The 27,367-nt window shown below is 38.2% G+C and overlaps 1 protein-coding gene and 1 long non-coding RNA gene across 4 annotated transcripts in view; one reads left to right on the top strand and one right to left on the bottom strand.

Moving 5' to 3' along the window:
- LOC127570530 (enhancer of polycomb homolog 1-like) overlaps positions 1-27,367 on the top strand; it is a 156,788-nt gene that overhangs the window by 125,274 nt on the left and 4,147 nt on the right. For 2 of the 3 annotated variants that reach the window (XM_052016185.1, XM_052016184.1), the window contains 5 exons: positions 44-192; positions 967-1,322; positions 20,996-21,114; positions 21,927-22,062; positions 23,480-23,852. In XM_052016185.1, coding sequence (XP_051872145.1) covers positions 44-192; positions 967-1,322; positions 20,996-21,114; positions 21,927-22,062; positions 23,480-23,852 — 1,133 coding nt within the window. Of the gene's footprint in view, positions 1-43; positions 193-966; positions 1,323-20,995; positions 21,115-21,926; positions 22,063-23,479; positions 23,853-26,793; positions 26,947-27,367 lie in introns of all 3 variants that reach the window. The other variant, XR_007956366.1, reaches the window with a different exon arrangement.
- LOC127570531 (uncharacterized) overlaps positions 25,297-27,367 on the bottom strand; it is a 63,659-nt gene continuing 61,588 nt past the window's right edge. The window contains exon 3 of the long non-coding RNA XR_007956367.1: positions 25,297-26,108. This is a non-coding gene — a long non-coding RNA (uncharacterized LOC127570531). The remainder of the gene's footprint in view (positions 26,109-27,367) is intronic.

Genomic DNA, 27,367 nt, shown 5'->3' on the forward strand with positions numbered 1-27,367 from the left:
TTATCTTGTTTCACTCTGGTTAATTTGTTTTCCTTTCTTGCAGCCTCGCTTGGACCAAACAGGCAATTGGCCTTGGTGTAGTCCAGAAGAAGGAGGATTAGGAGATGTTCGTTATAGATACTGCCTCACTACACTGACTGTTCCCAGGAGGTGTATTGGTTTTGCACGGAGGCGTGTTGGTCGAGGTGGAAGGTACATTGTTTTAAATTTTTAAGAAAAGTTCAAAGAAAAGAGATTGATTATAGTGTTTCTTGCTTTAATGCATGTTAGAATTAAAAGATTATTTTGCTTAGAAATAACTTCCACATAGTAGTCTAGTTTTAAATATTTTGCAGATGGCTGTTATCTGTGCTGAAGTTTATTACCATTAAAACAGAAATGAAATCTTTATACAGTAATTTGTTTCATCAGAGCAGTAGATCCATAATTTAAGTTGCATTCTTCAGTGCAAGTGTCGTCAGTATTTAACAATACATCAAGATTACAAGACCAATAAATGACTGCTGGCTGTAGGAAAATGTGTGTTTGGGGAGACAGGAGGAGAGAAATCTTATGGTAAAATTTAAATGTGGAACATCACATACAACTGTTTAATATTATGCTTTAATTATCCTTTCTGTGGTAAATAATATTGTAGCATCATTCATAAGGTATTTTCTGATGGAGTGGGCATGTCTTACTGTTAATATGCCAAGACTTGTTGTAAGCCTTACTGTCACATTTCTTAATCATGTCATTTGGAAATCTTATTTAAAAAGTTAAGGGGGAAAAATTATATTTATTATTACTAAACTGAAAGCTAAATTGAGTGATTTAGTATAAATTCCTACATTTAATTCATCTGACAGTTGTTACTGTAAGTTATAAGTGAGAGCTACGTTTTTGAGAGTCACTGCAGTGAATCCTTGATTGAATTCACATGCACTAGGAAAGCTTGAAGTTTACTGATGTTTCCTTCTATTGCAGGATTTTGTTGGACCGAGCGCACACAGGAAACGACATTCTTCTTCATCAGTTGGATCCTGAGATACTCTCTTCCCCACCCCATTCTCCATTTAATGAATTTGCCAATACCTCACAAATAAATACCTCGGATCATCCTTCTAGAGACCTCACTCAGATTCTAGCAAACATTAAGGCATGCCGATGGCGGCATTTCAGACCCCGGTCACCAAATCTTCAGGACAATGATGGTGATGAACTCTCCTCCCGAAAGCTGTATCGGGGTGTAAATCGAATCGTAACAGCACAACTTGGGACCCAGCCATGTAGTACCTCTGTCTCCAGCAAAAGCAGTGGCACTGGTTCAACACAGAATAGTGGTACGTGCTGTGATTACTCAAACAGTGATTTAATCAATAAAAATGTGATTGCAGTGCAATTCTGGAGCATGATATTACATTATGTTGGGAAAGCAATGGCTGGTTTAACCACAGGTCTTTTATTTAGCATACTTCAGAAGATGCCAATAAAGTTGTATATACATATCAATTGACTGTCACTACTTGAAAGTTTGAACATGTGCTGCGTGTGACTGCACATTAAAAAGATTTATGTATATGAGAATACTGGATGAACTTTAAACGGAAATTCTTCCTGTTATCTTTCGCTTATCTATTTCTTGGCTGCTTGATTCATTTGCATAAATACAAATGAAAATTGAATAGCTTTGTTTTCTTAGGATAGCTGTTTTGCTCGACATTTTAGGAAATTTTAAAATTTAAACAGTGATTAATGCTATCCTCTGAGTTGTCTGCTAGATTTAAAGCTGCACTGAAGCAGCAGAAAGCAATTAAACTTTTTCTCCTGATTCAATCCACCCTTAAACTTCCTTTTTGTCCTGTTTCTTTTATTGGTTAATATGCTGCTTAAATAAAATGAAGGAAACCAATGTTGAAAGATCATCTAGCTTGTTGATTAAAAAAAATAAATGCAAGATGATTCATTATTTCCAAAAATACAAAATGCAGAATAAGCTGGAGGAGGATTGATTGGTTAATGGTCACTGAAAACATTTCCCTAATATCGTAGAAACAGCCAAATAGACAGTGTTCACCAATGAGACATCTGTTAGAATGTTATCAGTTTATGATGGGAGAAGTTATGTGCCATGCGCGTCTTAGGAGTATGACTCAAAATGATGCAGAGTGGATGAGAGAAGGTAGGAAGTTTCAATGTTGTGCACTGTTGGCAAGAATCAGAAATCCAGAATTATACACAAGATTGACCCTTGCTCAAATCTAATCCAGTGATTTTGTAAGTTTAAAAAAATCTTTTGCACTCTCTATCCACTTTCTAGTGGGCTCATACCAGCTCTACTTCAGCTCAAATTGACTGCTATTTAGGAATTTTTTTTTTAAACAGGAAATTGAATTCTTCATCGCTATGCAGTAAAAATCATGTAAGGTCTGGGACTGAGGTATATGTTTGAGCAAAGTGTAGGAAACCTTGTTTCTGGCAACTGTATCTGGCATTGGTGATTGAAAAGTAAATTATATTCTCTGGTCTAAAGTTTTCTCTTTTAAAATAAAAGTTTAAAGTTACTACTCTGCCCTTGGAGTTCTGTGGAATAAAGTATAATTATCAAAATATTTACACCACTGAAGAGGGAATAAGGCTTTGCATTAGTAAAAAGAGATCATCCTGTGCTCAAGGATATTCAACGATGTTTATTCCAGTAAAATGTAAATGGTACAGGTGGCATTTACTCCAGAGTTCATATTTCTATGGTGAGGGAGATTGAGGGGAAGACTTGAGACTGTTAACAATTATGAATGAGGTAGGGGAGACAGAGTGCCAGCAAATTGAAATCTTCTCATGACATGTCCACGTGCAAAAAGAATGACAAAGGAAATATGGGAAACTTCAGACCCATTCATTTATCTTTATGTAAGACATAACCAGTTATCCACAATCTTTAAAATATATCTGTGGCACAGTAATGAAGTGAAGAGCAGCAAGAATTGAAAGATCATGCTGGTGTGATGCAGATCAACTTCTAAAGAAACATTTGACTCTTGTGCAGGAAAGCTAAATTTGATGGAGATGACAGAGGAACATGGTTGTGTGGGAAAGTATTCAATGTTGCACTGAAGGACCTTTCATTGAATGAATCAAAGGAGTTGGCTCCTAAATCGCAGAATGTGGAATAAAGTTAGGAGCAGAGAAAATTTTAAGAAGCTTTTAAAATAATGAAGGATTTTGATGGGAGTAAATAGGGAATGGTTGTGCCCCTCATCAGCAGAGGGTTAGAAGGAAAGTGTGGCTTAAATATTTGAGGAAGATGCCAAGATGCAGGAGAATAGATGAGGTGATTTTTTTTTTATTAGTTTATTATGTGGATGTTGCTAAGAAGGCCAGCATTTAGAAGTCCAATCCTAATTGCTGTTGAAGGCAGTAGAGAGTTGCCACCTTGTACAGCTGTAGTCATCCGGTGAAGGCACTCCCATAGCGCTATGAAATGTATTCCAGGATTTAAATGCAGTACTAATGAAGAATTGACAATGTATTTGTAAGTCAAAATTGTTTGTCACTTGGATTGGAATTTGCATATGATGGCCTTGTCCATCTTGATGGTGACGTTTGAAGAGCAATGGCCTAAATATCATAAAAGATACTAACTTTTTTTCTTTTCGTAGTTTTATTTTTTAAACAATATTGACATTTTGCTATAAACTCTAAAATTATCACTTGGGTCATTGTGCTTTGTCATATTAACAAGATATACAGACAGCAAATCTAACTTTTTATCATTGGAGATGTGACATTGCTGGCAAGGCCATCCCTTATTGTCCTTGAATGTGATAGTGGACCTTCTTCTTGGGTAGTATATCTGGTCCCAAACGAGAGCTGCTTTGTTTGGTATGATAGCAAGCTGCTTGAATGTTGTTGGAGTTGTATTCATCTAGGCAGGTGGAGAATATTCCATCATGCTCCTGACTTGTGCCTAGGAAATGGTAGAATGTCTTTGGAATGTGAAGAGGTGGGTTACCTATTGAGATGCAGTATTTCTATGGCTGGCCCAGTTGATTCTTGGTCACTAGTGAACCCCAGACTGTCTTCAGTAATGTCAGGGTAGGAGGTTGGACTTCTTGGCGATGGTCACTGCCTAGCTGGCACTAGCAATCTTACTACCTTTCCTTAATTGCATAATGGAATGGGAAGAAAGTCAACATTGCAGAAGAAGTTAATTCTTGTATGTTAAAGGAAATCAACATTTACATACAGACTTTAGTGCTCTTAATATAAGTATACAGGACTTGAGTGGTTGATTGTTGATTCCTGTTGCATGCTTTTTGTTTTGAACAGTAGTGAATAAATTATGGACAAGTTATACCATTTAATTTAAATTTCAGTACTGAAGGAGTACTGGAGTACTATTCTACTGTTTTGTCAAGAGATCCTAAATTCCAATGGAATGCTAAATCAAATCTCATCTACACACCTGGGTGGTCATTAATGATCCCACTTTCAAGAGCAGGGAAGTCATCCCTAAATTCTGGTCCAGTATTTATCTCCACCAGTGTCACTAAGCAAATTACCTGATCTTATTACAGTAGTGTTTTTGAGACCCTGCATATTTCCTACATTACAGACAGTGCCTACACTCAGTGCTTCATTGGCTGTAAAGCACTTTGCAATATTAATTTCTAAGCAGGAGTAAGTTAATTAGATTTAATTCCAGAACCGTTAGGATATCCCAAAAAAAACTAAACACGGCAAGATAAAATTTTAAAGCTAGATGACACCACTGAAGTTTGTAATGGTCAGTCCTTCTGAAGTAAAGTGTGATGGCACCCTTTGGTAGTACGATCCAAAGTTGTCAACACATTTAATACATTTTTACAATGATAAAGACACAAGTTAATAATCAAAGACACTTTGTCAGAACTAGAAAGGAAACAAAAGAAACTTAAACCGCAGGGAGGGTGGGGTGTGTCTTTTAATAGGGTACTTTGTGCATTTTTTTTAAGTAGTTAACCTCAAAATAAGCTCCCAAGCATGACAATGTATATTAAAACCATCCCATTTCACTGAAAGACTTGCAATACTGATACAGTACATTTGCATGGCTGTAAATGTGGAAGTGACTAAATCAGATCTTTCTGAATTGAGGTTCCTACCACTAATTAACATCCTTTTAGACTGCAATGTTCTGTTTGAGTCACAGTTGTATAGCATGGAAACAAGCACTTGGGCCAAACTCATCCATGCGACCAAGATGTCACTCCCAGCCAATCCCATTTGCCTGTGTTTGGCCTATAACCGTCTAAACCTTTTCTATCCATGTACCTGTCTAAGTGTCTTTTAATAATTCTAATTGTACCCACCTCTGCAGCTTCCTCTGGCAGCTTGTTCCATATACCCACTACTTTCTATGTGGAAAGTTTCCCGTTGGGTCCCTTTTTAAATCTTTCTCTTCTCACCTTAAATCTATGGTCTCTAGTTTTAGACTCTCCTACCCTGGGAAAATGACAATTCACTTTATCTACACCCTTCATGATGTTGTATACCTCTAAGGGCACTCTTCAACCTCCTACACTATAAGAGAAAAAGTCCCAGCCTATCCAGCCACTCTATCCCATTAACAACCTCATGGATCTTTTCTGCACCCTTTCCAGCTTAATGACATCCTTAGCTGGGCAACCAAATTACTGCATATTATTCCCAAGTGTGGTCTCACCAACAACTTGCACAATTGGAACATAATGCCCCAATTCCTGTATTCAATACCCTGACCGATGAAGGCAAGCGTGCTAAGTGCCACCTTCACCACCCTGTCTACCTTTTGTCGCCACTTTCAGTGAATTGTGTACTTGTACCCCTAGGTCCCTCTTTTCAACATCACTCTCCACAGGGCCCTACCATTTACTGTGCAAGTCCTGCCCTGGGTTAACTCACCAAAGTGCAACACCTCATGTTTGCATGAGTTAAATTTCATCTCCCATTCCTTGGTCCACTTCCCCTTTTGGGATGGTAGATGGTTTGGAATGTTTACATATTCTCCGTGACCTCTGCTTTCCTCCAAGAACACCACTTTCCTCCCAAACAATGTATTGGTTAATTGGTCACTATAAATTACCCCTAGAATGTAGCTGAGTGGTAGAATCTGCAGGGAGTCAATGGGAATGTGAGGGGAATAAAAATGGTTTAGTGGATGCTTGAGATGCACACTTAGTGGGCTGAAAGGTCTGTTTCCATGCTACATGATTCTGACTATGCAGCCAGAGACCATGGGGACCTGCAGTTGCTTACACAAAGATTTTCCAGATTCTCATGAGTGCTGTACCTGTAATCGAATAAGTGATGTTGGAAAAAGATGCACTTCTTTAACTGTTGTCCAGGTCCATTACTGGATTTATTTCATGCATGAAGCACTATAGGATACTATCAATACCAAATGTGCTATCACTACTATGTCAAATACTTCAAGAAAATTGCTATAAATTCCTAACTCAAATTTGTAAGACTTCAAATTGCTTTCTCGATTCCACTTTGTGGAATATATTATCCATAGTCACAGAAATTTTCAGGTTTGTTGTGAATTGGTGCAACAGTCCTCAGTTGGAGTGGATGCAACTGAGATCAGGCTAGGTGAAACTGTTATCCAATCCGGGTGCATGAAATTAATCCAACATGTTTTTATTTTGTCCTTTTTTATGAGAAGTCTTTTAATTGCATTAAAAGCTTGGGCTGGGAATTGGGATAGCATGCTTTTGAGTAAAAAGAGATTTTTGTTTGCAGATTTAATATACATCTTAATGTCACCATAACTCCCCTGACGGAGTTCGTAGTGACTTTATTTGTGGAATTTGGCCTTCACCGGCAAGACCAATGTTTCTTGTCAATCCCTAAATACCTTTGAAAAGGTAATAGGGAGCCATTGCCTTAAAACTTTGCAATCCTTCTAGCAAAAGTATTCCCGTAGGGAGTTGCAGAATTTGGGCCCATCAATGGCAAAAGGTCAGTGATAATGTGTGCAAGTCCAGACGGTGTGCCTTTTGGAAGGGTACTTGTACTTGCTGCTCTTGTTGACTCTGAGGGTGGATGCTGCAGATTTGACAGGTGCTCTCAAAATAGCCTTGGTGATTATTACCAGTATACTTTATAGATGACTCTGCTTGACATCCAGAGAATGTTTAGGATGATGGGAGTGTTGTGGCCTGCTTTGTTCTGGATGATAAGCTCCTTAGTTTTTGTTGGTCAGGCAAATGAGTATCCTATCTCAATTGCTTGTGTCTTCATATAGTAAAAAGACTTTGAGAAGCAGAAGATAACTCACTTTTTTAATTCATTTAAGGGATGTGGGTTTCGTAGGCTGAGCAAGCATTTAATTGCCTGTCTTTAATTGCCCTTGAGGTGATGATAATGCTGCTGGTGAGCTGCCACCTTGAACCAGAGAGTTTCAGAATTTTGATCCAGCAACAGTGAAAGAACAGCAATATATTTCCAAGTCAGGATGGTCTGTGGCTTGGAGGGCAACTTCCAGGTGGTGGTGGTCCCATACTGCTGCTGCTCTTGCCCTAGCTGGAGGCTACTTGTAGCTGGATACTCAACCTCTGTCCTGTTCATGTAGCCATTTTATGTGGCAGGCCATATTTTGATGGTGGGGATTCAACAGTAGTAAGGGGTTGTGCAGAAGACTGTTGCCTGTCAGTTGTGTAGCACTAATGTTATTTGGTACATACTAACCCATGTTGGAATATGTCTGTATACAATTGCTGCATGTGGGCATAAAATGTTTCACTCTTCTACATTACTGCTACTGACATAGTGGAAGGAATGATTAAGTCGCTGAAGATGCTTTGATCTATGACACTCTCCTCAGAAACTCCTGCAGTGATGCCATTGGAGAGTTTTCTTTTGATGCCCATTAACTTCAGTTTACCAGGCGTCTTGATGCCACTTTCAGTCAAATGCTCTGTCGATCTCAAAGGCAGTCACTCTCATCTCACCACCTGCAATTCAGCTTTTCAGTCCACATTTCAAAAGTTCTAAGGTCCAAAGCTGAAGGATCTTGGTGAGATACAAATTAAGAACTGATGAGCTGTATTTATTGATAGGTGCTGCCTGAGCACTTTTGACAACTCCTTCCATGTTGAGAGTAGACTGAGGTGGTAACTGGTGAACTAATTTTGATTTTTGAAAAGAAGATATTTTAAAGTGAGAAGTGCAGTCAGGAGTTATCAACTTTTTAGTTATGCTTTAAATATTGAAATATTGCAAGAGGTAAGCATGGAGGCGGTCTTGAATTTTTTAAAGCCATTTGATCCCAGTTGTACCAATGTTTCATAACAGCACATGATGCAATCTGGTTATTTGCTTTGTAATTTTATTTTTGTATCATGATATGACTGGAAGAGAAACTTGCTATTGTAAAATTTGCCAAAATGGCATTACTAGAAGCTGTCAGTCTTCTTGAATGTATTTGAAAATATTACTAGTAGGATTGTTGCATGTACTGCAGTGGCAGCTCATGAGATTGTAATGAGGACTCATATATAATCATGGAAGAATTCAATGTTCTTAATGGTGCATAGAAATGTCATGCACACATCTTTTTGAACAGCAGGGGAAGGAATCCACCAGTGGAGAGGCAATATTAAATTCCTGGTGGCGTGCGACAAGTTGGATGTTTGAGTATTTGCAATATTTTTCTGATTTAAAACAATAATGATTAAATGATTTCAGGAAAATAGACCTCCAAAGGAATGAAATATTTAGGACTAAAATGTCAAGGGAAGAATATGGATGAAAAACCAGTGCTTTAAGAATTTTCTTAATCAGAGAGGCAATTTATCTCAAAGTATTAGGATTACTGAACTATATCTACGTCAGTATGTCATGGCAGGCTTCAGGGAGAAAGTATGCAAGAAATTCTGAAGAGGTGGGCAGGAAGAGTAAAAGGGTAAATAGTGTGGGAGAATAACAAAGCATTCTGGGTATTTCAGAGGGATATAGTGGGAAACTGGATTGTATATTGGTAGTAATGGGTAAGTGGCTAAGGATTGGGAAATGTTGGTAATTTTGCAGTAGTTTGGTATTGTAAAGTGGGAGAAGTATCGCTAGAGGTTTTATAGAAAGGCAAAACAGCCTGAAAGGAACATCTTCTGACAATGCTTGGGAAACTGAAGTTAATTTAAAATCTTTGCTGCCTCAGTTGCTAGATTCACTTTGAAGCCTGGTTTGAAAGCGTGGGCTGGGGAATCAATTGTTTACTCCTGCCTAAAATACTAGTGTTACATCTGTAAAAAGCACCAGTGGATTGTGGAGAGTGAACTTGTTGGAATTGGTAGATGACTTGATGTATTAAGCTTGAGTTTGTTTAATGGTATTGGTGTATTATTGTCACTTGTACTGAGGTACAGTGAAAAATTTGTCTTGCGTACCGATCGTACAGGTCAGTTCATTACACAGTGCAGTTACATTGGGTTAGTATAGAGTGCATTGATGTAGTACAGGTAAAAACAATAACAGTACAGAGTAAAGTGTCACAGCTACAGAGAAAGTGCAGTGCAATAAGGTGCAAGGTCACAACAAAGCAGATCGTGAAATCATAGTCCATCTTATCGTCTAAGGGAACCGTTCAATAGTCTTATCACAGTGGGGTAGGAGCTGTCCTTAAGTCTTGGTGATACATGCCCTCAGGCTCCTGTATCTTCTACCTGATGGAAGCGGAGAGAAGAGAGTATGTCCCGGGTGGGCGGGGTCTTTGATTATGCTGGCTGCTTCGCCAAGACAACGAGAGGTAAAGACAGAGTCCGAGGAGGGGAGGCTGGTGTCCGTGATGCACTGGGCTGTGTCCACAACTCTCTGCAGTTTCTTGCGGTCCTGGGCAGAGCAGTTGCCGTACCAAGCCATGACACATCCAGATAGGATGCTTTCTGTGGTGCATCGATAAAAGTTGGTGAGTGTCAAGGGGGACAAACCGAATTTCTTTAGCCTCCTGAGGAAGTAGAGGCACTGGTGAGCTTTCTTGGCCGTGGCATCTACGTGATTTGACCAGGACAGGCTGTTGGTAATGTTCACTCCTAGGAACTTGAAGCCCTCAACCCGTTTGACCTCAGCACTGTTGATGTAGACAGGTGCATGTACACCGCCCCCTTTCCTGAAGTCAATGACCAGCTCTTTTGTTGACATTGAGGGAAAGGTTGTTGTCATGACACCATTCCACTAAGCTCTCTATCTCCTTCCTGTACCCTGACTCATCGCTGTTTGAAATACGGCCTACAATGGTGGTATCATCTGCAAACTTGTAGATGGAGTTGGAGCAGAATCTGGCCACACTGTCATGAGTGTATAGGGAGTAGAGTAGAGGGCTGAGGACGCAGCCTTGTGGGGCACCAGTGTCGAGAATAATCGTGCCGGAGGTATTGCTGCCTACCCTCACTGATTGCGGTCTGTTGGTCAGAAAGTCAAAGATCCAGTTACAGAGGGAGTTGTTGAGTCCTAGGTCTCGGAGTTTGGTGACACATTTGCTTGGGATTATTGTATTGAAAGCAGAGCTGTAGTCAATAAACAATAGTCTAACATAGGTGTCTTTACTGTTCAGATGCTCCAGAGCGGAGTGTAGGGCAAGGGAGATAGCGTCCACTGTAGACCTGTTTTGGCGATAGGCGAATTGCAGTGAGTCGAGATTGTCTGGGAGGCTGGAGTTGATGCATGCCATGACCAGCCTCTCAAAGCACTTCATGATGGTGGATGCATTATGAATTCTCACCAAATGATCAGTACCCACATACCTAATTTTTAGGATACAGTTACTGAAGTTGTGGTCAGTTGGTTTAACCACTGTTCTCAAAAGTATGAAAGGTATTCAAATTATCAGCCTGAAGTTGAAATATATTCAGTTTGCAAGTAAAGAAAATGAAATGTTAAATTTGTTTTTGATGTGTACTTAGGTAATTTTCTTTGGCTATATATGTAATGTTTTGCTAGCTATTACAGAATAAGTAATGACAGATTTATAAATATTTGGTACATCTTGATTTAGTTGGATGAGGAAATTCTGTATGATGCTTTTAACAAATTTTGAATGTTAAGCTAGAAACTTTTTGGCTTTAGATACTAACTTTGAAGATTTAAGCTGCCTGCACACAGACTATATATTCCTCTATTTCAGTGTTCTGTTTGGTTTAGTTTCAGGCTCATGTGCTGTTCATAATATCTATATTTCCCAGGATTTTGGGTGAATTTGGAATGGTTAGCATAAGGCATGTAAGCTAATGTTGGATCTTTACATTGTTTTTAAATTAGAAATTCATGGTGTTTGTTTAGAGAGTTGGGTCTGATTAGTTCTGACTATTTGTAGACATTGGGATTTGTATTTGTCATTTCTCCAATTGAAATTCTGTACTAGTTTGTAATATGTCAAGTACTGAACCTTATTAATCAAACTTCCTGCTTTTTATCATTGATTTGTCTTGAAGCATCTTTGATTTTCTCACCCAAGCTTGCCTTTGTTGCTTTTGATCGACTCCCGTGGATATGCTGGAATAGTTGGCATAAATGGATACCTTGACGCGTTCAACAAGATTGAGTGGGTTGGCATCTGCCTAAATCTTGATAATTGAGTTGCAACCTTAAACTTGTTAGCTGGGATTCATCTTGTGTACTCATATGGTTTGTCATTTTGGTCAAAGTTGAAGTAAGGTGCTGTCTGAATGCTAACTGAGCACTTCTCCAGATTTTAACCATACCTAAATAAATGTGATTTCAAAAATGATATAGTTGACACTTTTCGTTTATCTATTTCTGAATACATAAGGAGCATTCAGCGATGGTAATTGCTCATCACTTTTGCTCTAATTGCTTACAGTGCTCAACTGCAAGATGCTTTGTATTTTCATGTTTTAAAAAAGGGTGTTCTGGTGTATTTTACATGTAGATTAATGAATAGAAAGTATATATGTGAAATAAGTATTATGAACTGTAAGATTGTGTAGCTTATGTGGATTATTAATAGAAAATGAAGCAAAATACAGTAGAGAACTAAGAAAAGAAATGAAAGGTTTAAAGGAGATTTACAAGGCAAGTTTTATTTTTACACAGTGTGGTAGGTGCCTGGAACACATTGCCAGGGGAAGTAGTAGAAGCAGATACAATAGCAATGTTTAAGGGGCACTTAGACAGGCACGTGAACAGTCAGGGGATGGAGGAATATATCCCAGGTCCAGGAGATGGGATTAGTTTAAATTTGCATCATGATTCGGCACAGGCATCGTGGGTCAAAGGGGCCTGTTCTTGTGCTGTACTGTTCTTTGTTGTATTAACCTTTTAAAAAGGAATACTAAAGTCATTTTTTAAAAAAAATGAAATCTAGGATACTAAAGTGGTACTGGCAGCATGAATGCAAAACTGGTTAAGAAGTAGAGGGTAGTAGTGAATGATTGCTCTTCAGTCTGGAGAGGAGTATGTAGTTGTGTCCTCGTAAGGATGATAATCAGGCCAACGTAAGTAGCTGAAATGGCAAACGCACATAGGAGTTAAAATGAACTAACGCAACAGACAATCTGCTGGAAAAACTCAGCAGGTTGAGCAGCATCTGCAAGAGGAAGGGAATTGATGTTTTGGGTCAAAACCCTCTGAGTCCTGATGCAGGGTTTTGACTGAAAACGTTGACAATTCCTTTCCTCCTACAGAAGCTGCTCAACCCACTGAGTTCCTCCAGCAGATTGTTTGTGTTCCAGCATTTGCAGTCTCTTGTGTCTCTGAAAAGAACTAAGATGCTTTTGGGAGGCAAATGAGAGGTGATATAAATGTTGCAGTTTTGAAGGACTTGTGGGAATATGGGATTTCATAGTCAGGGACTTGTACAGCATAGAATTAAGCCCATCGGCCCACCACATCCATGCCAATTTTTTTGCCATCTGCATCAGGACTGTACCTTCTATGCCTTGCCTGTTTAAGTATCTATCTAAATGCCTCTTAAACAGAGTAATTGTATCTGATTCCACCACCACCTGTGGTAGCATGTTCCAGATAACAACCACTCTGCTTAAAAATAAAACTTGTCCCTAATGCCCCTTTTAAATCCCCTACCTCTCACTTTAAAACTATGCCCTCCTGTTTTTGATACCTCTTACATGGGGGTAAAAGGTTTTGACCATCCACCCTAGCTATGCCTCTCATAATCTTATATACTTCCCTCAGGTTATCCCACAGCCTCTTGCACTCCAGGGAGGGAGGGGGGTGGTGGTGGGTGGAGGGGTGGACTAATCTCTCCCAGAACTAAAGTGCACTAATCCAGACAGATCCTGGTGAATCTCCTCTGTATGCTTTCCAGCACACACACACACACGAAGATTGATCTTTTTAAAGAAAGAAAAACATTATATTCTGGACTTGCAGTGCAAAAACCAGGAAGTTACAGCAAAGCATTACCAATCACTTGTTAGACTTCAGCAAGAATGTGGTGATGTGGGTACTCGAGGGTACAAAGAGGTTTGCACAGAATTACACCTCAGTCATGTGGACAGATTAGAGAAATTGATTATTCTCCTCAGAGCAGATTATAGAGGGGCCTGAAATTTGTACAAAATTGTTACATGTCCATAATCAGAACACAAGTTTTAATTATTTTAGGAAAAAAATGAGGGAAATTTTTTGCAGTGTAATACATAAAGGTATGATGAAACTTGCTGTTTGGTAGATTACAAAATGGATATGATTTACAGGCCTCTGCGAAATGAACTGGAAAGTGGCAAGTCGGAAAACTTTTTCGATAACTTGTCAAAAGCGTAATGAGTTGAATCTCCTGTTCTGAAGAGTCTTTGACCTGAAACTCTGTCTCTGTTTCTCTTCCCACAGATGCAGCCACACCCAAGTATTTCCAGCATTTTCTGTTTTAGATTTTTAGCATCTACAGATTTTTTTTATATTTTCAACTTCCTGTTTGATTCTAAGTTTCACATTTGTTGTGTATTCCTTTCGTTTAATGTGTTCTATATCTCAACTGTTTTCACAAATTTCACATTCAACAGAGTCAAAATTTGGGAGAAAATTTTTTCCCAGACACAGAAATCATCAGTCAATGTTACAAGTATATGCCACTCCAGTCAATGTAATTCATTCTGTTTCTTGGCTTTCAATATGTTCAACAGCTAGATCTTCTGTAAAATGGCTAGGTCAGTAGAAATGCAGAAATTCAAAATTTGAGTATTGGTAAATTTGTTGGTATCTCTTGCCTCGCTTCTTAATGTAGACAAATATCTGTTGGACTCAGCAGATCTTCAAGTTGCTGCAGTTCCTCTCCAAATATTATCTGATTCATCTGGTCAGGAAAACATTCTGTTGCTCAGTATATAATTAACAACACTTGCTCAAAGATAGGGTTAGGGGATAAGAATTTAATGATGGGTAATTGTGTGTTAATAAGGTGAGAACAACTATTGACCTACCCAAAATTGCTGTCCCAGTTAATAGATTTTAAAGACTTTGTAGCTGACAAAAACACTCAATGCCATTTACCTCATCTTAGTGAATGTCCAGGATAAATGAGGACAATGCAAGTATAGTCTGCTACAGTACACCAGGGTGCTGCATTATTATGGTATCACTCCTGTTGTAAGTTAGCGATCTCAGTGTGAGGGGATTTTTTTTCAATCATGAGATGTGGGTGATGAATTAGACAGATGTAATTCCCATTGAACCGAGTGTCTTGCTGCAGGTCTGGAGTTGCATATAGAGTAGATGCAGATTGCCATAAAGGATGTTGGAGCAGGTGGGTTTGTACAACAATCTTTTAATTTTATGGTCTCCATTACTGTTTCTACCCATTTTTATTTAGATTTGAATTTGAAAGAGGTGTCAAATTCTTTAGAGGGTCAAGGGTTTTTAGAATCCTCCACCGCAGAGAGCTTTGGAGGTGAAATCTTGGTACACATTTTAAGGGCAAAATGGACCTTTTTAAGGGAGTTGAGAGCTGCAAGGAACCAACAGGGAAGTTGAGCTGCCAAGATCATATTGAATGATAGAGCAGGAATTGGTGGGGGGTGGAGGGAGCATATGGACCCCTCCTAAAATTACTTGTATTGTTTTAATTCTGTTTTATTTCAACATAACATGACACTTCCGATTGTCTACTGGATCTGTCTACCAATAGTGTCATAGTTTCAGTGTAACTATTAAGTCCAGAATATGCATTGCCAATACCTCACCTTTAGTTTCTCTTCCTGCCTTTGCTGCTGTTTCATTGCTATTCTTTTTGTCTCCATCTCTTGCTCTATCATTACCCTAGGCAAGTGTCTCCCTTCCTCTGTTCGTTGAGTGGTTTGTTCATTCAGCTCCCTTGTATCAAGAAGAATGACTGATTAATAATTCAGCAAGTAGTTGAAATATAATTAGCACATCAGAACATCTAAAACTACAAATGAAGTAGTTTTGTTGAATTCTGAATTTGACAATAGAGAAAGTGAAAGACAATTAGATCTATAAGATCTCTGCAATCAGAAAATGTTTTGGAGATAAAACTGCTTGAACACAGGCTGCATCTGAAACTCATCTCACACATTGTTTCCACAAATAATGCTATGTTATCTTTATTGAAACCTTTTGTTTTTTAAGTAGCATTTTAACCCAATGTTTAGTGTTGAGATAGCTAAGTATGAACAGCTTTGTGGCAATTTCAAACTACCTAATCAGAATTCCAACAAATATGTAGTACCACAGTTTAAATACTGAAGAAAATTACAGCATCAAAAGTTCTTAGGACCCCCCGTGGTTATTTCATAAATATTGATTTTGGTGTTTGCTGCTTGAGCTATGCGCTGTTGCCAAGATGGGACTATTTTCAGATCTGGATTTCCTGTGGTTACCAACAGTTCCTTGCAATAATATTTAAATATTTTGTGGGTGGCAAAAGTCTTACTTTCAACACTTAACTATCTACATGTAGAGTGGAGGGAATTCAAGGGGGAAAAGCCTAAGCAGTTTTTTTGCATAGAGTTTGACACTGCACTAGAGTTGCAGCCCTGGGTTTTATTCCTGCTCTCAAGTTCAGTCGGCACTAAAATTATAATTATACATCAGCCCTAGAGATGTACTAAAAGCTATTAACTTGTGTGAATTGCGTTTACTCTCTGGTTTCTGTGAAATCAAGGAAAGATGAGGAATCCTATACTCTACCTGTGGCAAACATTTCTCGGGGGGGTGGGGGGGAGTGGAATTGACCTTGCAATCATTTTGGGAACCCATAAGCAGTGTTAGTTTAGAGATGAATCGTTCATGGTTCTTACCATTTGGCTACCCTAATCCATACATGCGTAAGTTACCCTATGATATCCATGTATGTGACAGCACTTCAGTAATCAGTTGGGCATCTTGTATGTATTGCAAAACATTTCTAGATTCAAACATTAAGAAAAACTCAAGTGCCATCATACTCAGAGCAGCAAAATTGCTGCATTCCGTATGAGAACTGGAAGTTGCTATTTATATAAATATAATAAAATATGGCATTATACTGTCCCTTAATAGGTAACAAATGTTCTTGGGGAAAGTGAAAATTGGAAATTTCCATAGTTTGTTAAAAGTTTAAAGTATTAGTTGAAAAGCAAAAGACTGCATATACCAGGGAAATAAAACTCTGCTAAATTTACTCAGGTGGCGCCTGTGGAGAATGGACTGGGTAATGGTTTGTATTGACCACTGTTATAGAGTCATAGAATAATACAGTATGGAAATAGGCCTTTCGGCCCAGCGTCCATGCCGACCATGGTACCCATCAAAGTGGAGTTTATTGTCATGTGCATGAATACATGTATGCACAGGTGCAATAAAAAACTTGCAGCAACAAGTAGGCTAATCCCATTTGCCTGCATTTGGCCCATATCCCTCTGAAACCCTCTTGCGTATAGGGAACCCATTCCTTCATTTTATACTGTCTTAATAGCTGAGCACTTTCCTGTTACTAGAGAACATTTGACACTCAAGTATATTTTTTAATCAAAAAGTTTTATTGTTCATCTGTTGAATTCTTGGATAATGTGTTCAATCCTCTCTGCTAAAAATGTCAGTGCACTGACAGAATAGTTCTTTCAGAGAAAATTTTCCAAAGCTGTTTTCCAACCACAAATGAAATGTGTGTAGCAAAAAAATTTCCTATTTCTATCTGTGTACGATGCACACAGTATTCACCAGACACACAGATAAGTTAATCCAACTGCTCTTGATCAACTGTGACCATGACTTAGCTAGAAAAGAAATGCAGCATAATAAGTAGTTGTTAGTGCCAAGGCTGAGTGAGGTTCATGGTTTTGTATTGAAATATTTCTGTTAAAATCTGAATGCATATACAGTGAGTGGAATGAACTATTTTATAAGAATGACATGATACAGGATGTTATTGGATTCAAGAAGCTATGAATCTTTTTGACAGACAAGTTTATGACTTAATAACTGGCTGTGGTTCAGATTAGAACATGAGCTTGTCCTTTTTCAAAAAAAATTAGTACGTAAGTTTGGCACAAGTGTTTGTGTGAAACAGTAATTGCATTTTTTTAAAATATCACTTCAACAAATCATAGACTTGTACAACATGAAAACAGGCCCTTCAGCCCACCACATCCATGCTGACCTCTTCATCTATCTACACTAAATCCATTTGCCCGCATTAGGCCTGTATCCTTTTATGCCTTGCCTAGTTAATTGTCTTTTTAAATGGTTCTTAAATGTAGTAGTTGTATCTGATTCCACTACCACCTCTGGCAGTGCATTCCAGATATCAACAAAAAAAACTTATCCCTCAGATCCCCTTTAAAGCTCCTTCCTCTCACCTTAAACCTCTGCCTCTTTATATACCCCTACCATGGAAAAAAGATCATGCCTATCTATGCCACTCATAGTTCTATCAACCGACGGTCTCCTTAACTCCAGGGAAAACAAGCCCAACCTAGCCAGTCTCTCCTGTAACTAAAGTCCTCAAATCCAGGCAACATTTTGGTGAATCTCCTCTGCACTCTCTCCAGTGCAATCACATCCTTCCTAGTGTGACGAGCATAACTGCACACAATATTCCAAGTGCAGTCTAACCAGTGTTGTGTAAAGTTGCAACGTTATGTCCCACTTGTATTCTATGCTCCAGCCTGTGAAGGCAAACATGGCAAATGCTACCTTACCCCTCTATTGCCACTTTCAGGGAACTTCGGACTTAAAACCCTAGGTTTCTCTGTTCATCGGTGTTCCTTAGTGCCCTACCATTTACTGTACAAGTCCTACCCCTATTTGACTTCACAAAGTGCAACACATAGTACTTGTCAGGATTAAATTCTATCAATTTTTTTTTATCTGATCTATATCCTGATTAAGCTATGCATACCACCAATTTTCATGTCATCCACAAACTTACTAATCATACATCATATCCAAATAGTTAAAGTATATCACAGACAGCAATGGTCCTAGTACCAATCCCTGTACACCCCTAGTCACATGCTTCCAATCAGAAAAAACATCATTCCATTGCTATCCTCTGTCTCCTATCACCAAGCCAATTTTGGTTCTATTTAGCCAGCTCGCCCTGAATTCCATGTGCCTGATTAGGTAGCTCAAAGTATGATGTGCAGTTTCATAATTGTAGGATTTCCTTAACCGTCTACTACATGGTGAATTACATTCCAACTGTCTCCTAAGCCTGGAATGTTTAATTTCACTGAGTAAACTGCAATAATGTGTTGTGTCTTCATTGCAGCTTTAATGCAGCAAAGTATCAAAAGGTTGGTCAAGGAAGTAGATTTTGCAGAGTACCTTGAAGGAGGAAAGGAAACCAGAGACTTAAGAGCAAATAAGTTCATGGATGATCAAATAGTTATAGGAGTATTTACATTTTGGGGACATGCCTGCATCTTGTGGGTGCAGTATAATTAAAGCTTTGGCAGCTGAAAGCAAGTCTGCCATTGGTGAACCAGTTAAATCAAGATTGGTCAAGGGACTTGAACAGAAGTACATTGATCTTGGTGAATTGTAGGGCTGCGAAGATTACAGAGAAAGGGGCAAGGCTGAGGAGAGGTGGGGGGGAAATAAGAATTTTAAAACTAAGGTATTGCTTAACTGGAAGTTGGAACTCAGCAGGATTTTAAATAACAATTTGCAGGAGTTGGAATGAAGACTAGCAAGGTGTGCACTGAAATTGAATTGAAGTCTGGAGGTAACAAGGGCATTAATGAGTGTTTCAGAAGTAGTCCACTTAAGGATACAATTATAATAATAGAAATTAACAGCTCGTGCAATTTGGCTTGTTGCATGTACACTAATTTGGCAATAGTTATGTTGGGAGTTTGTATAGTGCTATAAGATTCTACTTGAATGAAGAACAAACATTCTGTGGTTTTTGTAGGTGGTTAGAAAATCAATCCTGATCCTTTGCATTTTAATGAGTTGTTAAATGATGTGTAAAATACAAGTGAAATTCTAATGACTTGAATTACTTATAGAATTGCATGACTAATCTGGTCAGCAAACTCCATGCTGACTTATTTCTCCAGCCTTTTTTTAATGCCCAAATATTTACACTAATTCTAACAATTTGGTCAAAAAAGTAATGCTAGTGAAGTTGGTGAGCTTGAAAGCTGATAAATCCCAAGAACCTGATAATCTACATCCCAGAGTTTTGAAGTACAGGCCTTTAGAGATTGATGCTCTGGTTATTATCTTCCTCTGTTCTGGAATTCTGTGGATTGGTGGATAGCAAATGTGACCCCACTATTTAAGGAAAGAAGGAGAGAAATAAGGAAGCAACCCACCAGTTGGTCTTGCATCCATGATGGGGGCAAAAATACTGGGATTTATAATTAGGGATGTAATAATAAGACACCTTGAAAAGAGTAATAGGATTGAGCAGAGTTGGCATTAATTTATGAAGGGAAATCATGTTTGACAGGTATGTTAGTTTTTTTGAGGACGTGACTACCAGAGTTGATACAAAGGAACCAGTGGATGTTGTTTATTTGAATTTCTGGAATATTTGCAATAAGGTCGAACATAGAAGGTTGGTTAACGAGGTTAAAATGCATGGAGTTGGGAGTAATGTACTTGGGTAGATTGAAAATCAGCTTTTGGACAGAATGCAAATAGTGGGAATAAATGAATCTTTATGGGGTTGTTGAGTTGTGACCAGTGGGGTGCTTTGGGGAATGGAATTTGGAGCCCATTATTCACGCTCCATATTACTGATTTAGCTGAGGGAATGAAAAGTTTGCTGCTGATACTAGACTAGATGGGATTTTGAGAAAGGAGGAAGATGTTTTGCTGACTGAGGAACCTAGCACCAGGAGGTACACTTTGAGAATAAGAAAATGCTTGGGGATGAGTATGTGAAATTTCTTCACTTGGTGAAGCTTTGGAATTCTATATCTTGGTTATGGAAACTTGGTCATTGTGTTCATTCAAAACAAATGGATAGATCTCTGGATAGTAAAGAAATTGAGGGATATGGGAAAAGTGCTGGAAAACAGCACTGGGGTAGATTCACCAATTGCAAAGAACCCATATGTCCTCTTTATGTTCTTGTAACATCCCAATTATTGGCTGATGTCTGCTGATGTGGGCTAACAATGATAAGATTCTATGTGTACTCGATGTTTACAGCTACTTGTGTGGAGTATGAAGATTCATTTTGTTATTGTAATCAGCAAGTTTTCAATGCAATGTCTTTGTGTGTGTGTGTTTTGTCTTGGTGCTGTCTTTCCCTACTCTAGAATTTTTAAAAATTTCCATCTCAATTGATCAGATGTGTAAATTAAATCCAATTGTATTGAGATGACTAGTCTTAATTTGTGGGAAAGATTGGTTTGATAAATCAATATCTTGATGATAAGGGGTATCATCAGGGTGCATTGGGAAAAGTTGGCTTGGTGAACATATCAAATCAATATTTATAATGAGTGTTCAATGTGGTGCTGTTATGTTTACGTAGTCCAAATTCTGAAAATGGCAGGTGCTGCTTGCTTCAGTGTAACTTCTGCATCAAATTTGCCTTAATAAATTGATTTGTGTTCAGCATTTACAGCAGAACAATACCAGCAACATCAACAGCAACTAGTACTGATGCAGAAACAGCAACTTGCACAGATTCAGCAGCAGCTAGCACATAGTAATTCAGGCTCCAATTCTTCACAGGTAAGCCCTGTTCAGTTAAGTATGTTACTTTAAAAGCAGCATGACTTTTAGATGTAGAATTGCTCCTTTAAGTACAGTCTCATAATCAAAACCTGTATTGTTCCACATAACAAGAAACAAATGTTGATTTTGATAGCTTTATATAAAACAAAACTATGTCTTTGAAGGAAAATAGAGCAAGGCAAATTCAAATACAAGAGATACAAATATTGAGCTTTGATCAATAGTTGAAAGTATTGTATGTAATAGTGATGCATAATCTGCCTTTAAGCCACCACTACAGCAAGGTTGAAGGAGTTGTGTGTTTTCAAGATTAGGATTGTGGTAACTTGGTACTTTAAAAAAAAATTAGCAATTAAAGATGGGAAACCGTTTTGCTAGGCCCTAAATTATCAAGTAGAGTTGGCGTGTAAATTAATATTTTAGAATATTTTGTGCATATTCTTGTACATGAGACAACAGCTGCAGCTATCAGCAATGTTATTTCTGGTTATGAGCTCAATCCTGCAAAAAAAAACAAATCAATCAAGGAAAGAAGTGCCTGGTGAAACTATGGAAAATGTTTACTTATTCAGTGCAGCAAAAGCCACTTCAGAACATCCTGCCATTATTTGTAAGATCTTTGAATGTTAAATGAAATTACACAATTACCATGCAATCATAATTAGTTCTTCATAAATTTCATTGAATACCAACAATAGAAATATTTCTAGAGCTGTAGATGATTGTCCATTTAAAAATTTAATTTTTTTGGTTGTTTACAGGAATATTTCTAATTATTGTATAATTTGTTCTATATTCTTATATGACAGGGTTCTGTTTCAAAAACATTAGATTCAGTCAGTGCACAATTTGCAGCCTCAGCTTTAATGACATCCGAACAATTGATGGCATTCAAAGCAAAGGAGGAAGTGGTGCTTGGAATCAACGGTGTCCTCCAAGCCTCAGGTAAATCTAGATTATCACAAAATGAAACGTTTTGGGGGGTAAGTGGAGAGAGAGAAACAATTTAGAAAATTAAGTGCTGGTGGTTTCAGAAATGAAAAGGAGCATGTAGGTGAAAGTTTACTTTGTAGAGAATTTGTTATTCATTCTCACCCTACTTTTTCAACTGTATTGTGCAACAATTTTTTTGAAATATAATTGCCATATTTGTGGCACTCAAATGTGGAGGAAAAAGATGTTAAGCTCATTGCTGTCAAAATAATGGTGAGGCTAATTGTTCTCCATTTATTTGTGTAAATGGTATAACAACCTTGTGTTGGAGGCAGATGTATAACTCACTGTACCTCGGTACAAGTGACAATAATAAACCAATACCAATATAATTAAAGGTTGTTATGCACTGCCAGTGGCTTTGCAAAATCTTTGCACTTCAACAATGACAAAAACTGCATTGACCAATGGTAAATTTGCATAATTGCCCTATGGCTGAGCTAAACATATCATAAAGTTGAATCTTGCCCATTTTAGTCTTAAGTACTCTTAGCAAAGTAACTGTTAATTACAGCCAACTGAAGGCATGTGTAACAACTGATGCCATTCATACTTTCTATGGCAAATTATGGCCATTATAAAAAAAAAACTCTTATCTAATGCATCTTTTAATAATTTCTAAATTATAATCCTTAAGAGCAGCATAATTTCATTAGTAATGATATAGCTTATATAATACTTAAATTAATTTCCCATCCTAACTTTAGGTATCTGCTGATTTAAAATGGGAGATCAGCAGGGCATATACAAAGAAGTAAAATTTAACTGGGCAAGGTTTGATTGAACTTGGGAAGCAGAATTTCTATTTAAAGATAAGTGGATTGGAACTGTTCCTGGTTGAAATGAGTATTAATTGAAATAAGTAAGCAGGTAATCTGAAGTTCATCATTTTGTTGAAAACATGCTTTGTAGCTATGACCTTAAAAATGTGGGGTTAGTCTTTTATCTTTGTAGGAAAAAGGTTTTACATGTTGGAATTGCTCATTGACAAATGCTCTGAGAAAACAAATGTCAAGTTTCTGAGAGGACCTCAATCATTGAACCTTTCCAAGCATTATTAGTACTCGACTGTGACAAAGCTTTTTAAAGCCTGCCCTTATTCCTCCTTCCACAAAGCAGAACAAATGTGATCAGGTCTTTGTCATGTCATTTGCATCTATTGGCTTGCTCTAGCTCTCTGTGGCATTTGTTCCTTTAGTGTGCAATGAAGTTGGTGAAATGTGAACTTGTGGGTCATGATGCCTTCCCAAATGCAAACAGACTTCAATGTACACCAACATTAATTAAAATCTTTTTATTAGTTGTTCCTTGCCCTGGCCTCAAGATCATGCAAGTATTCTAATTCTGTTTTTTTATATACTTCCTACAGGATCGTACAAGGGCTTACACCTCACTAGTACCACGCCTACGGCACTTGTACAAACCAGTCAATCATCATCATCATCAGCAGCAGGTTCAGCCTTACTGCCATCCTGCAGCAACACACAGACAGCAACTTCCCATAGTGCACTGAGTCACCATGGAAATACTACGAACTCAAGTCCTCAGGTTTTGCTTGGCAACAGCCTTCGTATAGGTGTACCCAGCTCAGTAGCTGCTGTTAATTCTGTCACCAGTCTGAATGCACGTCATATACCACGAACTTTAAATACTGTTCCAACAGCTGCCTTAAAACTGGCTTCAGCAGCAAATTGTCAGGTGCCCAAGGTTACAGGCTCCACCTCCATGGATGGAGTACCAAGGTAAGCTCTATTCTCAAATTGAGATTTGTATTTTAGAGAAAATGCCCTTGTATATGACAGCATAGTCAATTATTTTTTTACTTTTTCTTTAAATTAATAGTTGGCGTTTAATATTCACAATTTGGTTGCAAGTTGGCTCTGTTTTACAAGAAAGTATTGCCCTTAACAGCTTGTTTCCATGTGTGCTGTAGTAAAGATACATTGGATGGTGACTTTTTACATTCAAGCATTCTCCCCATCTAATGAATGAATTGTTGCCTAAAACGGATGGGGGGGGTGGTGGGAGGGCGGTGAAGATAGGTATGTGAAACCAATGGGATTTAGATAAGACAAGATATCTTTATTAGTCACATGTACATCAAAACACACGGTGAAATGCATCTTTGCGTAGAATGTGCTGGGGGCAGCCCGCAAGTGTCGCCACGCTTCCAGCGCCAACATAGCATGCCCACAACTTCCTAACCAGTACGCCTTTGGAATATGGGAGGAAACTGGAACACCCGGAGGAAACCCACGCGGTTACGGGGAGAACGTACAAACTCCTCCAGACAGCAGCCAGAATTGAACCCGGGTTGCTGGTGCTGTAATAGCGTTACGCTAACCACTACACTACCATGCCTGCCCTTATTTATTAAAGGCGAGAAATTCTAAAAGTCTTCAGTTACAGTAATTTTTTTTAAAACATGTTTAATTTACAAATTTTTTCCTTGAAACAATTACCAATAATGCACAAATTGGAGTCTTTACTCTTAATGATTTTCTGGTCTTTTACCTACTGGAGGATTTCTGTAGTCACAGTTTCAGCCTGTCACCCAGCTGCAGCATACCTCATGATATCCAAATTCACAGAAGCTGTTATATCCTCCTTTGGTGGGTTGCATTTAATTGCAGTGTTGATCTCCATCTGATTATGTTTAGTTATTTTCACATTTCTACTGCTTCCATGTACTGGTTTCAACTAGGCCCATGAAAATGCGATTCGCTGCAGAAATTGATCTTGGTTCAGATAATCATGGAGGAAAAATCTGTGCCAGTTCCCCATAACCCTCAATTCTTTGATCTTTCAAATATTCATCTACCTCCACTTTAAACATATCTAACAATCTAGCCTCCACAACCCTTGTGGCAGAGTATTCCAGAGATTTGCTACCTTCTGTAAGAAGAAATTTCTATGCACCTCAATTTTAAGTGACCAACCTTCGCAGCTACGACCCCTTTGTTTGTGACTCTCCCACCAGTGAAATAATCTCAACATCTACCCTGAGGAACCCACTTAGGATCCTTCTATGTTTTAATATGGTTACCCATTTTTAGAACATAAAGCAGGATAAAATGTCAGCACAACATGTGGGCCGAAGGACCTGTACTGTGCTGTAATGTTCTAAGATCTATCTAACCCTTCCCTCCCACATAGCCCTCCATTTCTCTATCATTCATGTGGCTATCTAAGAGTCTCTTAAATGTCCCTAATGTATCTGCCCCCACAACCTCTGCTGGCAGTGCATTCCACACACCCACCACTCTGTTTTAAAAAAAACACTTGCTCCTGACATCCTTCCTGTATCTTCCTCCAATCACCTTAAAATTATGCCCCCTCGTGTTAGCTGTTGTCACCCTGGGGATAAAGTCTCTGACTGTCCACTCGATCTATGCCTTTTATCATCTTGTACATTATTCTTCTAAACTCCAAGAAATAGAAACCCAAACTGTTTAGCCTTTCTTGATAGGACAACCCAAGGAATTAGCCTAGGGAACCACTTTTGGACCCCTTCCAATGCTACTACATCATTTTATTAGATGAAGGGACCAAAACTGTGCACAGTATTCTGGGTGTGGCCTGTACAACTATAACAAAATCTCCCTATTCTTAAAAATCCAAATCCTTTACAATGAATGCCAATATACCATTTTCCTTCTTAACTACTTGTTGGACATGCCTACTAACTTTTTGTGGATTCATGTACTAGAACACCAAGACCCCTCTGACCTCCACTCCTTTGCCCTTCAGAACTTTCTTATGCATCCAGACTTTCCAGCACTAACTAAACCATACCCCAACAAACGTCAGCAACTTTGGGAATAGGTGGGATGATGGAGGAGAAATTAATAGAAAATGCACCCATATAATTCAGTTTGTCGATAAGGTTTAGTAGTATCTGATTAGGGTGGGCAATAGAATGGTCACTTCGCAAAGCTACTTTCAGGCACCAACAATAGTCTTCACAATGAGATATCTCCAGATTATCTGAAAAACAACTGTTGAACAATTTCTGTTATTCATTTGGTAACTCAAGACAAATAAGACAAGATTAATAAAGCAGTTCAGTACTTCAAATTAAGAAAGCCCCATCCATTTTCTACACCTTGATGTAGCTTGTCTAAATATTATGCTTGTAGGAAAAAAATGTTTACCTTTGAAACTTTGAACTTTTGCATGTAGTTTATCCTTGATATAGGGAGGTACATATTTTGCTTATGACATCTTTGTCCCCTTCAAAGCATTTTATGCAACAAGTACAATGACATTGTATTCTCATAGTTCTTATAAAAGATAACCATCATGGGGAAAAAAAACTGTTCTCAATTGGACTTCTTCCCCTCTTCTGCTATTCCAAGACATTTTTGAATAGTTTACTTTTGTGTGGAAATTGAATTCCATTTAGAGAAAAATGAAGGACTTTAGGTGGTAATGATATTATTTTTGATCAGTACCCTTTCTCACGCTGTCAAGGGTCAGTGAGCACTTGACTTGAAAACATTGTTTTAAGAAGCAAGTGAACCCAAAAGTATATTGTCACCAAAACTCACCATTTAAGTGGAAAAAAAACCTCTTCCCACACAGGTTCTGAAAATTTTAATATTGGTCATAATTCTTTAATGGTTTGAATTTTTCTGTAAAGGGTACTGATGATGACTCACTCTTTAAACATCACACCTGCAGGAAGTGTCTCTCCATAAACACGTCACTGGCTCTGCAATTCATAGCGCCATAGAGACGTGATGTTGCCACCCAGAAGGTGAAATAGGAGTCATAAATGGAGACTTTACTACAGCACATCGGGAAACTTTAAGGGTAGGAGCAGGAGGTTGGGAGGCAAGTAAAGTGCTTTTGTTTTTTTAAATATTTTTTAAGTGAGCAGTTGGATCATTTCCCTTTTTCAGAAGGAAAAGCTTGTTTTCATTTTTAAATCTTTATGGTTGTCATAGATTCAGAAATATAATTTGACATGAAAGCCCATTTAAATTTATAGCTCATTTTGGAATTTTGAAGACCATGATTCAGTAAGTCTTATGATTTTCTATTTTGGTATTAAATAGCAGTGAAGCAGCAGTCTGTATCCATGGTTATAGCTTCAACCATGAATGTTACTATATTTTAGAAGAAAGTTTTGCAGCTGATTAAAAGTGTTTTAGACTTGTATTGCTTCAGGCACAAAACAGTGCTGTTGAATAAAATATCAATATCATTGAAAACCTAGTTTGCGTGTGTATCATGTGGTTAGCAATAAGTTTAT

The sequence above is a fragment of the Pristis pectinata genome, chromosome 5 (assembly GCF_009764475.1).
Source record: "Pristis pectinata isolate sPriPec2 chromosome 5, sPriPec2.1.pri, whole genome shotgun sequence".
In the NCBI taxonomy this organism is placed as follows: domain Eukaryota; kingdom Metazoa; phylum Chordata; class Chondrichthyes; order Rhinopristiformes; family Pristidae; genus Pristis; species Pristis pectinata.